At 42.9% G+C, this 13,548-nt stretch overlaps 1 protein-coding gene across 1 annotated transcript in view; it reads right to left on the bottom strand.

Moving 5' to 3' along the window:
* LEO1 (LEO1 homolog, Paf1/RNA polymerase II complex component) overlaps positions 1–13,548 on the bottom strand; it is a 46,487-nt gene that overhangs the window by 26,462 nt on the left and 6,477 nt on the right. Inside the window, exons 2-3 of the mRNA XM_066341770.1 lie at positions 3,858–4,613; positions 805–909 (exon numbers count right to left, since the gene is read on the bottom strand). Of these exons, the coding sequence (XP_066197867.1) occupies positions 805–909; positions 3,858–4,613 (861 nt within the window). The remainder of the gene's footprint in view (positions 1–804; positions 910–3,857; positions 4,614–13,548) is intronic.

The raw sequence follows: 13,548 nt of genomic DNA, 5'->3' as shown, positions 1-13,548 counted from the left end.
TACTGTGGAACCAGAGGGCGGTTAGAAAATTTTACTACTAACAGATACAAAAGTGAGCGGTAGGTATAAAAAGGTTGACTGCCTGACCAGGTGGTGGCGCAGTGGATGGAGCGTCGGACTGGGATGCGGAGGGCCTGGGTTCGGGACCCCAAGGTTGCCAGCTTGAGCGCGGGCTCATCTGATTTGGGCAAGGGTTACCAGCTTGAGCCCAGGGTCGCTGGCTCAAGCAGGGAGTCACTCTGTCTGCTGTAGCCCCCCGCCCCAATCAAGGCACATGTGAGAGAGCAATCAATGAATAAATAAAGTGTCGCAATGAAAAACTGATGATGGATGCTTCTCATCTCTCTCCATTCCTGTCTGTCCCTATCTGACTCTCTCTCTGTCTCTGTAAAAAATAAATAAATAAAATAAAATAAAATAAAAAGGTTGACTACCCTGGTCTAAACTATAGCTCAAAGAACCAGGTTCTTCATCTGATATTAACCTGTTAAGAACTTAAGAACAAGCTGTCCTGGAACTGCCATTCAAACTGAAGATGAACACTGCCGCCTCCACCTGAACCACAATTTCAGCCCCTGACAACAGATTCATTAACACTGTAAATGAAGAAACAGGTTTGTCAAATGATAGAGCATAAAGTTTCTTGTATCTGCACCACCTCCCCATGTACACAGAGTGTATTCACATTCTTTCTGTGGTCCTTGCAGTCTGGGTTCAACACCCAGGTTTAGCCATGTACTACAGTTATATGCAGAAAGAGGAAGGGAAATAAATATATATATAACAAAGAAGAAATCAACGTACCTTTTGGTACCTCACTGTCACTATCCACTTCTGAATCAGACGCGATTGCATTCTTGCGCTTCATTCGCAAAACTTCATCTTCACTATCACTGCCCCTTGCAGATTCTGTAAGAGCGAAATTAGAGGTTCTGCATGATCATGGTCATAACTTTGAATTTTGTGTTTTAAAATCAACATTGGGAATAAACAAACTGTGGTATCCATACAATGGAAAACTACTCAGTATTGACTAACAAGAAGTTCCTGATACATGAAACAATCTGGACAAATCTAAATGCATTGTGATAACTGGAAGCCTACGTAAAAGAAAAACAGCTACATACCGTATGATTCCATTTATAAGGTGACATTCTCGAAAAGACAAAATATCTGTGACAGAACAGACCAACAGCTGTCAGGGGTCAGAAGTGGGGGAAGGATGTGACTACAAAAGGAATAGTATGAGGGAGTTTTAGGGTGATAATACTGTTCTGTATTCTGACTGTGGTGGTGGTTACACATATCTACATGTGTGTTACCATTAAAAGAACTATACAAACATACACAAAAATCACTATGCTAAATCACTATAGTTAATTTAAAAAAAATTAATAAAAAAGAACATTGGTTTCTATAAGCAAAAACACCTGGTAGAATGAGAAAAGCAGTACTGAAATGTATGATTAAATTTTATCTATAACTGCCCTGGCTGGTTGGCTCAGCAGTAAAGTGTCAGCCCAGCGTGTGGAAGTCCCGGGTTCAATTCCCAGCCAGGGCACACAGAGAAGCACCCATCTGCTTCTCCACCCTTCGCCCTCTCCTTTCTCTTTATCTCTCTCTTCCCCTTTGGCAGCCAAGGCTCTAGTGGAGCAAAGTTGGCCTGGGCGCTGAGGATGGCTCCATGGCCTCTGCCTCAGGCGCTAGAATGGCTCCGGTTGCAATGGAGCAACACCCCAGATGGGCAGAGCATCGCCCCCTAGCAGGATTCCTGAGTGGATACCGGTCGGGCGCATGCAGGAGTCTGTCTCTGCCTCCCTGCCTCTCACTTCAGAAAAATACAAAAAAAAAAAAAATCTGTAACTCATCACAGAAAAAAAAGGTAAAAATATTACAATGGAAGAAAAAAACACATCGTGTTTCTGGATGGTACCAGTGTTTACCTAATTGTAAACTTTGAGAAAATCAACTGAACCACTATAGGTAGTAGTTAAGAATTAAGCAGAATGACCAGCTACCTACAAGATCCCCTACTATGACCCTAGTCTTAGGTTAGTCTGCTAGTATATATTTGAGAAGTAGTACATAAGCCTTAATGATTCTGACAACAGTAGAAAAAACTCTACCCAAGAACTAGTTACTGAATACTTACTGCAGTCCTATAGTCTACATCAGGGCTCCCCAAACAGTTCACTGTCCCTCAGACCGTTGGAGGGCCGGACTATAAAAAAAACTATGAACAAATCCCTATGCACACTGCACATATCTTATTTTCAAGTAAAAAAAAAAAAAAAGCGGGAACAAATACAATATTTAAAATAAAGAACAAGTAAATGTTAATCAACAAACTGACCAGTATTTCAATGGGAACTATGGGCCTGCTTTTGGCTAATGAGATGGTCACTGATCACCAATGAAAGAGGTGCCCCTTCCGGAAGTGCGACGGGGGCCGGATAAATGGCCTTAGGGGGCCGCATGCGGCCCGTAGTTTGGGGACCCCTGGTCTACATAGACCTACATTCATTTCTTGAAATTTTCTGCTGACCTCCTCTCCTAAATAATGCCAAAATGTGGTCTTGAATACTACTGTGAGGTGTGTACACTGCTCACAAAAATTAGGGGATCAAGAAACATGTAGATACTCCAGTACTTTCAGCCTTTTGTATAGTGCATTTTCATCAATAAAAGTTGGTTTTGTACCTGATTTGCATAATCAAACAACTTTCTTTGACTTGTCCTTTGCTTTTCTGATGTTCTCGTTTAATAAAAAAAATCAAATGCCTCTTTTTTTATCACTTCATATTCATTTTGAAATATTCCCTAATTTTTATGAGCAGTATATTACAGAAGAAAAAAAAATCCTCCCCATAGGTAAGCTAAGAAAATGGGATTATTATATAATTATAATCAATCATCTACAAAAATGAAGCAATCCAGTTATTACTTCTGGAAAACTTTCAGCCTAATCAAGGTGACTTTTATATAATATAAAAAACAAACAAGATCTCTACATTGAAAAAGAATTCTACATAAAGAATGTGTTAACTTTAACAGAACAGTGTAACAACTGTTATACAGGGGGCCCAGAGAGAAAGGACATCTGGATGTTTCCAGGATTCTGGAATGAGTATGGGCCCAAGCGCATCCTCCTGGGCAGAGAACACCTGCATCAATCTACCACAGCTCACTGAGACCATCCTGCTGGTGTTCCATGTTCTGCATGTTATGTTGCCCAGGCAACTTTGTGATTATTATAAATTGGCATCTAATGCAGATCTTCCCCAAGGGAAGAATACAATGATAAGAGAAATAACTGATCCTCTTAAAACAGTTTTGCAAAGCAATTTTTATAAATTAGTTTCTTGTGAATTTAATTAGTGTGAGTCAACTTGGAGCCTGATTATCTCTGGATGATCCAATTCTGGCTCTCAACAAACTGAACTGGAACGTGTTGTTCACACCTCAGTACAACCGCCCTATGGGGATGTTTCAATGGTACTGTACTGTTTTTTTTCCACCAAACAAACCTATTCTCACCTGAGGCATGCTCTTCTGTTACCCACAGAAATAGAACCACCTCTATTCATTATATAACTACTTTCACCCTACATCCTTCTCTAAGACCTTCCTCTGTAAATTCTTTCTAATTTATCATCAATTATCAAATGGAAGGGGGATAGAAATAACAGAGATTAGGAAAATTTTTAAAAAGCAAAATGTTTAGTTAGAAAAAACTGAAATGGAGGTAGAGAGAAAAAATAGGGTACTAAAGATGAGACTGCAATAAGTAAACAAATGGGATGTATCTGTATCTAGATGCTTTTACTAACCCATCTTGAGTCTCATAAATGAATTACCTGATTTATGGTCCTGTTCTTCTTCATCATCTGAGTGTCTGCGTTCTTCGTCTGAGGCCTGTGGCCTGTCATCATCAGAATTTTGCATTTTCTCCTCATCAGACATCTGTGGCTGTTCATCATCATCAGAATTCTGTTTCTCATCATCATTATCAGAAGCTGCTGGCCGTTCATCATCAGAATTACCCTTCTCCTCCTCAGACAGTTGTTGTCTCTCATCATCGGAAAGTTGAGGCCTGTCCTCATCATCGGTGTTCTGCATTTTCTCATCGTCGTCAGAATTCTGCAACTTATCTTCATCAGATCCTTGGGCCCTCTCCTCATCATCAGAATTCTGTATCTTTTCATCATCTGACTGGTCACTTTTATCTTCTCTGTCCCATTTTTCATCATCTGAATGTGCTTTTTCAGAACCTTCTGCTTCTGAGTGATGGCTCCCTCCATCTGATCCATGGCCTTCATCTTCATCATCATTTTGAGCTTCTGAGCCACTACGTTGATCTAGATCTGAAGCATCATTGTCTTCATGGTCAGAATGCTCAGAAGGTTCTGATCTATTGTCTGATCTCTCAGAGCGATTGTCACTTCCACTCTGATGAGAAGCTCCCTCATCCTCACTGTCATCTCCAAACAGTTCCTTATTACTCGGTTTTCCTGAGTCATCTCTTTCATCCTGATTGCTTTCACTTCCAGAGGCATTACTGCCAGAAGCTGCATTCTCTTGCTCAGAATCTGAGTCCGATCCCGAATCAGAATCTATGGAATCATATCAACAGTGGGTGATGTCAGCAAAAAAAAGGAAGAATAAAGAAGACCAAATACCCATCCCAACAAAATTCAATGAAAACACTTGTCAAAAACTGTTAGTATCAATTTTCTTAGTACTCTGGAAATTAACCAAAAGTTGCAGCAACCAGGAGAATGCTTAACAAGAAAAACCAGCTAAATTGTTAGAAAGGAAAAAGAAGCGCTGGCCAATTGGCTCAGCAATAGAGTGTTGGCCTGGCCTGTGGAAGTCCCAGGTTCAATTCCCGGTCAGGGCACACAGGAGAAGCGCCCATATGCTTCTCCAGCCCTCCCCTCCCCAAGCCATGGCTCAAATGGTTGGCCCAGGACGCTGAGGATGGCTCCATGGCCTCGCCTCAGGTGCTAAAATAGCTCCGTTTTAAGCAACGGAGCAGCGGCCCCAGATGGGAGAACATCGCCCCCTAAGTGGGCTTGATGGGTGGATTCCAGTCTAAGTGCATGCGAGTCTGTCTCTGCCTCCCTGTTTCCCTGCTTCTCACATAATTTTTAAAAAAAGAGAGAGAGAAAGAAAAAGGAGAAAGAACTTTGTTTTACAGTACTCTAGACATACAAGCCACACACACACACCCCTGACAACCCACTTCCCAGGGCTCAATGAAGCCTTGAACATAACAGCCTGAATTTCTGGTACACACACCACTACTGGAGGGAGTAGAAGGGACCTCATTCAAAAAGAGTCACAGTGGTTAGTTTTCATCTGTCTGGCAGATTACTGAAGACTGGCTCAGAGGGCTTGCCTTCATCTTACCTAATAGGGAACTCTCTCACTGTTGAGACAGCTACCTGGGAGTATTTGTCAAAACATTTACAGGCAAAGGTATTAGTTGCCTCTGCCTGGAACAATGGATAGTGTTGGAGCAAATAACAGACTAAACAAAAAGCCTGGGAGAAAAGGATGGGTAATGATAATATGGAGAGTAAGGGCTTTTAAAAGCTCCCACATTTTCCTACAGATCAGGAAGAACACACACTCGCCCAGGGCTGTGCCCACACTCAGGAAAGAACTGAGAAAGCCCTAAGCTCTCATTGCTGGCTGACCTCAGGCTCAGCACAAGCAGGAAACTAAGGCAAGTACAGGTTATAAACAGCCTGGTTGAGTGTTGAAAACATGATCCAACATATACACAGAGCTGTTCTGTAAAGACAGGGAAGATATGGGGGGGGGGGGGGGATCCTAGGCCTTTTAGGAAATCTCTGTCCAATCGCTAGCTGACCACTAAGCTTATGGAAAAGACTTCATTGGCACACACAACAAAGACTGCAGACTTTACAAAATTAGTTCCAAAGACTAAACAATAATTATGACAAATAGCAATACCAAATATTCGGAGGGGGAGGAATGCAATTTTCCGAGTTGCCACATTTATAATATTCAAAGAGTCCAGTTATCAATAAAAAATTATAAAGTTGGCAAAGAGACAAGAAAGTATGTGGCCCACACATATAAGAAAATGCTACAGGCCCTGACCAGTTGGCTCAGTGGATAGAGTGTCAGCCCAGTATGTGGACATCCTGGGTTTGATCCCCGGTCAGGGCACACATGAGAAGCGACCATCTGCTTCTCTTCCCCTCCCTCTCCTCCTTCTCTCTCTTCCCCTCTTGCACCCAGTGGCTCAACTGGTTCGAGCATTGGCTTCAGCCACTGAGGATAGCTTGGCTGATTTGAGCACTGGCACCAGATAGGAGTTGCTGGGTGGATTCCGGTCAGGGCACATGCAGGAGTCAGTCTCCCTATCTCCCTAAAAAGAAAAAAAAATTTTAAAGAAAAAAGTGCTACAAACTGTCTCTGAAGAAGCCCAGACAATGAAAATATCTTGCCAAATAAAAAATATCAATAAAAGGACATATTACTTAAAAAGAACAAATATAAATTCTGGAGTTGAAAAGTAGAATAACTGACATGAAAAAATTCACTAAAGGGGCTAAACAGCAATATAAGCAAAAAGAAAGAATCAGCAAACTTGAAAATAGGTCAATTAAGATTATCACACGTAGCCTGACCAGGCGGTGGCGCAGTGGATAGAGCGTCGGACTGGGATGCGGAAGACCCAGGTTCGAGACTCAAGGTCGCCAGCTTGAGCACGGGCTCATCTGGTTTGAGCAAAGCTCACCAGCTTGGACCCAAGGTCGCTGGCTCCAGCAAGGGGTTACTCGGTCTGCTGAAGGCCCATGGTCAAGGCACATATGAGAAAGCAATCAATGAACTAAGGTGTCCCAACGAAAAACTGATGATTGATGCTTTTCATCTCTCCGTTCCTGTCTGTCTGTCCCTGTCTATCCCTCTCTCTGACTCTCTGTCTCTGAAAAAAAAAAAAAAAAATGATCACACATGAAGAACACAAAGAGGAAAAAAAATGAAGAAAAATAAATCTAAAAGACTTTGAGAGACCATCAAGTGTACCAATGTATACACACAATGGGAGTCCCAGAAAAAGAAAGATCAGAGAGAATATTTGAAGAAATAATGACCAAAAACTTCTCAAATTTAATAACCTACGTATCTGAGAAGCTCAAATGCCAAAGAGGATAAAGTTAAAGAGATCAACACCTAGACACATCACTATCAAACTGTGATAACAAAAACAAAGAAAGTGGACCTGACCTGCTGGCTCAGCAGTAGAGCATCAGCCCAGCGTGTGGAAGTCCCAGGTTCAACTTCCAGCCGGGGTACACAGGAGAATCGCCCATCTGCTTCCCCCTTCCCCCTCTTCCTTCTCTCTGTCTCTCTCTTCCCCTCCCACAGCCAAGGCTCCACTGGAGCAAAGTTAGCCCAGGGCACCGAGGATGGTTCCATGGCCTCTGCCTCAGGTGCTAGAATGGCTCCCATTTGCAATGGAACAATGCCCCAGATGGGCAGAGCATCGCCCCCTAATGGGCTTGCCGAGTGGATCCCGGTCAGTCGGGTGCATGCAGGAGTCTGTCTCTCTGCCTCCCTGCTTCTCACTTCAGAAAAAATACAAAAAAAAAAAAAAAAAAGAAGAAGAAGAAGAAGAAAGCATACTGAAAACCACAAAAGTAAAGCAAATTGTCCCATACAAGGGATTCTCAATAGGATGACAGCTATTTCTCATCAGAAGTAATGAAAACCGGAAGACAGTGGAATGACGTATTCAAAGTGCTGAAAGAAAAGATTGTCAACCATAAATGAAGGACATATGAGCAATAAAAGAAAAAAAAAAACTCTGGACTTCCTCAAAATAAAAAAACTTCTGTGCAAGGAAGGGCATTATCAAGAAAGCGAAAAGAGCCTGACCAGGTGGTGGCGCAGTGGATAGAGCGTTGGACTGGGATGAAGAAGGACCCAGGTTCGAGACCCCGAGGTCACCAGCTTGAGCACGGGCTCATCTGGTTTGAGCAAAAGCTCACCAGCTTGGACCCAAGGTCGCTGGCTCGAGCAAGGGGGTTACTTGGTCTGCTGAAGGCCCACGGTCAAGGCACATATGAGAAAGCAATCAATGAACAACTAAGGTGTCGCAATGCGCAACGAAAAACTGATGATTGATGCTTCTCCTCTCTCTCCGTTCCTGTCTGTCTGTCCCTGCCTATATCTCTCTCTGATTCTCTCTGTCTTTGCAAAAAAAAAAAAAAAAAGTGAAAAGAAAAAAAAGCCTGACAGGTGGTAGCACAGTAGATAGAGCATCAACCTGGGATGCTGAGGTCCCAGCTTGAGTGCAAGCTCATCCCGCTTGAGCATGGGGTTGCTGGCTTGAGCATGGGACCATCAACATGATCAAATGGTCACAAGCTTGAACCCAAAGGTCACTAGCTAGAAGCCCAAGATTGCTGTCTTAAGTAAGGAGTCACTGATTCAGTTGGAGCCCCTCAATCAAGACACATGAGAAGCAATCAATGAACAATTAAAGTGCCACAACTATGAGTTAATACTTATCTCTCTCCCTTCCTATCTCTGTTTCTCTCTCTCCCTCTAAAAACAAACAAAAAATACAACCAACCTACAGGATAGGAGAAAATATTTCTTTTTTTTTAAGACTTTATTTATTTATTCATTTTAGAGATGAGAGAGAGAGAGAGAGAGAGAGAGAGAGAGAGAGAGAGAAGGGAGGAGCAGGAAGCATCTACTCCCATATGTGCCTTGACCAGGCAAGCCCAGGGTTCTGAACCAGCGACCTCAGCGTTCCAGGTCGATGCTTTTTTAATTTTTTTTTAATTTTTTTTTATTTTTTATTTTTATTTTACAGAGACAGAGAGTGAGTCAGAGAGAGGGATAGACAGGGACAGACAGGAACGGAGAGAGATGAGAAGCATCAATCGTTAGTTTTTCGTTGCGCGTTGCAACACCTTAGTTGTTCATTGATTGCTTTCTCATATGTGCCTTGACCATGGGCCTTCAGCAGACCGAGTAACCCCTTCTGGAGCCAGCGACCTTGGATTCAAGCTGGTGGGCTTTCACTCAAACCAGATGAGCCCGAACTCAAGTTGGCGACCTCAGGGTCTCGAACCTGGGTCCTCTACATCCCAGTTCCGACGCTCTATCCACTGCGCCACTGCCTGGTCAGGCCAGGTCGATGCTTTATCCACTGCGCCACCACAGGTCAGGCCTGCAAACCATATTTCTAAATAAGTTTCTAGTATCCATAATATAAAAAGAATGTTTACAACTCAATAATAAAAACACAATCCAACTTAAAAATGGACAGGAAACCCCTCTGAATCCACATTTCTCCAAAGTTATATAAATGGCCAACAAGCACATAAAAAGATGTTCAATATCATTAGCCATAAGGAAATGCCAAGCAAAACGACAATGAGAAACCACTCGACACCACCAGGAATGGCTACATTAAACAAATTAAATATAACAAGTGTTAAGGAAAGATGTAAAGAAATGGAGCCCTCAAACATTGCTGGGGTAGATTAAAATGGTCTACCCCAGTCGGCAAACTGCTGCTTGCGAACCACATGCGGCTCTTTGGCCTCTTGAGTGTGGCTTTTCCACAAAATACCACGTGCGGGAACTACCTCAATAAGGAAGGTACCTACCTATATAGTTTAAGTTTCAAAAATTTGGCTCTCAAAAGAAATTTCAATCATTGTACTGTTGATATTTGGCTCTGTTGACTAATGAGTTTGCCGACCACTGGTAGTTGCTGGGGAAACTGGTTAATTCAGCTATTTTCAACCTTTCTCATTTCATGGCATACATAAACTAATTACTAAAATTATGTGGCACACCAAAAATATATTTTGTGCCAATCTGACCAAAAAGTATAATTTTGATTGACTTCCAAAAAATAACAATGGTAATTACCTAACCTTTTCCTCCAAAGTGAATTTTTTAAAAAAATCAGGTGCCTATCCTGATATATCAGAATTTCTGCTACCAAGAATCAATCAATCAGATGCAACCTTATGTGATGGGACCTATAAGATGCAACTCTTTTATAAATGACCTATGAGTTCATCATTCAAGACAAAACATTCACACCGATGGCTATTGTTGTATTGGCTGCTGCCATTTTTTTTATTTGACAAACTAAGGGAAAAGAGGTCAGTGCCCCTGACTAGTCATGTATTGCATATTTTAAAAATTCTTATAGCATACCAATGAAAAATTGCTGGTTCAGCCCCTGGCTGGTTGGCTCAGTGGTAGAGCATTGGCCCAGCATGTGGAAGTCCTGGGTTCAATTCCCAGCCAAGGCACACAGGAGAAGCACCCATCTGCTTCTCCACCCTTCCCATTCTCCTTCCTCTCTATCTCTCTCTTCTCCTCCCACAGCCAAGGCTCCACTGGAACAGAGTTGGCCCCTGCGCTGAGGATGGCTCCTTCGCCTCTGCCTCAGGCTCTAGAATGGCTCCCATTGCAACAGAGAAATGCCCCAGATGGGCAGAGCATCGCCTCCTGGTGGGCATGCCGGGTGGATCCCAGTCAGGGCTTATGCGGGAGTGTCTCTCTGCCTCCCTACTTCTCACCTCAGAAAAATACAAAAACAAAACAAAACAAAAATTTCTGGTTTAGTTGTTCCTCAAATACTTAAACAAAATAATTGCCATATGAGACCAGCAATTCCACCACTGTATATACCATAACTGAAAACCTGCATGCACTTCACAAATACATGTATAAAATGTACACAGCAGCACCAATCGATAGCTAAAAGATGAAACAAGTCAATGTCCATCAAGAGTTGAATGGATAAACAAATTCAGATATATATGATACATACAGTGGGATATTAACTTGTCATTAAAAAGGAATGAAGTACTGATCCATCTACAATGTGGATGAACCTTGAAAACATTTTGGAAAGTGAAAGAAAACAGACACAAAAGGCCCATCTAGTATACAATTCCATTTATATAAATATCCAGAATACAGTGTATCCATAAAGTCATGGTGCACTTTTGACTGGTCACAGGAAAGCAACAAAAGACGACAGAAATGTGAAATCTGCACCAAATAAAAGGAAAACTGTCCCAGTTTCATACCTATTCAGTGCAGTTCAATGTGGGCTCATGCACAGATTTTTTAGGGCTCCTTAGGTAGCTATCCCATATAGACTCTACAGACTCATCACTGACTGATGGCCTACCAGAACAGGGTTTCTCCACCAAACTGCCGGTTTCCTTCAAATGCTTATCCCACTGAGTAATGTTATTCCTATGTGGTGGTGCTTCATTATAAATGCACCGATATTCACATTGCACTTTGGTCACGGATTTGAATTTAGCGAGCCACAGAACACACTGAACTTTCCTCTGTACCATCCACATCTCGACTGGCATGGCCGTGGGCTGCTCTGCTGTATACACGGTGTTACGTCATCATCTGCGCACGCACACATGCTGCCACATCATCCTAAGAAACTGGGAGGGTTTCTCTTTTATTTGGTGCAGATTTCACATTTCTATAGTCTTTTGTTGCTTTCCTGTGACCGGTCAAAAGTGCACCATGACTTTACGGACACACTGTAGGTAAATCCATGGACACAGGAAGAAGACCGGTTGTAGATGGGACCAAGGGAAAAAAGCAAATAAGAAATAACTGCCTAATAGGTACATGGTGATGAAAATGTTTTGGAACTAGGTAGAGGCAGTAGTTGTAAAACACTGTAAGTGAATGTAAGTGAACTAATACCACTGAATTATTCACTTTAAAATGGTTAATTTTATGTTATATGAACTTTACCTCAATAAAAACTAACTAGAAAATCTAAATATTCCCAGATAAACAAAACAATTTACTGCTAGTTGACCTGCCCTCCAAGAAATACTAACGGGAGTACTATAGGCAAAAGGAAGAAACAACAGACAGTAACCAGAATCCACATAAAATAAAGAAAGAACACCAGTAAAGGTAACTAGATAGGTAAATATAGAACTCAGTATTAATGTTTCTGGTTAGTAACTCCTCTCTTTCAATTAAATTCAAAAGGCAATTATAGCCAGACCAGGCGGTGGCGCAGTGGATAGAGTGCCGGACTGGGATGCAGAAGACCCAGGTTCGAGATCCCGAGGTCGCCAGCTTGAGCGTGGGCTCATCTGGTTTGAGCAAAAACTCACCAGCTTGGACCCAAGGTCGCTGGCTCAAGCAAGGGGTTACTCAGTCTGCTTAAGGCCCACGGTCAAGGCACATGTGAGAAAGCAATCAATGAACAACTAAGGTGTCACAATGTGCAACGAAAAACTAATGATTGATGCTTCTCATCTCTCCATTCCTGTCTGTCTGTCCCTGTCTATCCCTCACTCTGACTCTCTGTCTCTGTAAAAAAATAAGGGCCCTGGCTGGTTGGCTCAGTGGTAGAGCGTCGGCCTGGCGTGCAAGAGTCCCAGGTTCGATTCCCAGCCAGGGCACACAGGAGAGGCGCCCATCTGCTTCTCCACCCCTCTCCCTCTCCTTCTTCTCTGTCTCTCTCTTCCCCTCCTGCAGCCAAGGCTCCATTGGAGCAAAGTTGGCCCGGGCACTGAGGATGGCTCTGTGGCCTCTGCCTCAGGCGCTAAAATGACTCTGGATACAACAGAGCAACGCCCCAGAGGGGCAGAGCATCACCCCCTGGTGGGCATACTGGGTGGATTCCGGTCGGGCGCATGCGGGAGTCTGTCTGACTGCCTCCCCGTTTCCAACTTCAGAAAAATACCAAAAAAAAAAAAGGGCAATTATATAAGACAATAATTGTAAGTCCATGTTACTGGGCAGACAAGAATGAAGATGTAATTTATGATAACAACAACATAAAGCATGAGAAGATGGAGCTATATTTTTTAAAAGTTTTTGTATAGTACCAAAATTAAGTTGGTATTAATCACAACTAGATGGTTATAAATTAAGATGTTAATTATAATCACCAGAGTAACCAGAAAAACTATACAGAGAAAGAAACAAGAAGGAATAAAAACAGCATACTAGAAGACAACCAGTCAGGCCCTGGCTGGTTGGTTCAGTGGTAGAGCGTCGGCCTGGTGTGCAGGAGTCCCGGGTTCAATTCCCAGCCAGGGCACACAGGAGAAGCGCCCATCTGCTTCTCCACCCCCCCCCCTTCTTCCTCTCTGTCTCTCTCTTCCCCTCCCGCAGCCAAGGCTCCATTGGAGCAGCGTTTGCCCAGGCACTGAGGATGGCTCTGTGGCCTCTGCCTCAGGCGCTAGAAGGGCTCTGATTGCGGCACGCCCCCTGGTGGGCGTGCTGGGTGGATCCCGGTCAGGCGCATGCAGGAGTCTGTCTGACTGTCTCTCCCCGTTTCCAACTTCAGAGAAATACAAAAAAGAAAACAAAACAAAAAAAAACAGTCATAAACGACAGAAATAAGACAGTCACAAAACAAGCAGCAGAAGACCCAAGGCAGCGGCAAAGTAAGTAGATGTTACACTCACCTGATCCAGCACCAAACTAGAAATACAACTAAAAACTAAAACAATCAACTGAATAACC

This window comes from Saccopteryx leptura, chromosome 6 (genome assembly GCF_036850995.1).
Source record: "Saccopteryx leptura isolate mSacLep1 chromosome 6, mSacLep1_pri_phased_curated, whole genome shotgun sequence".
Classification (NCBI taxonomy): Eukaryota; Metazoa; Chordata; class Mammalia; order Chiroptera; family Emballonuridae; genus Saccopteryx; species Saccopteryx leptura.
The sequence above is the reverse complement of the archived record's forward strand: the minus strand, read 5'-3'. Positions and strand labels throughout refer to the sequence as shown.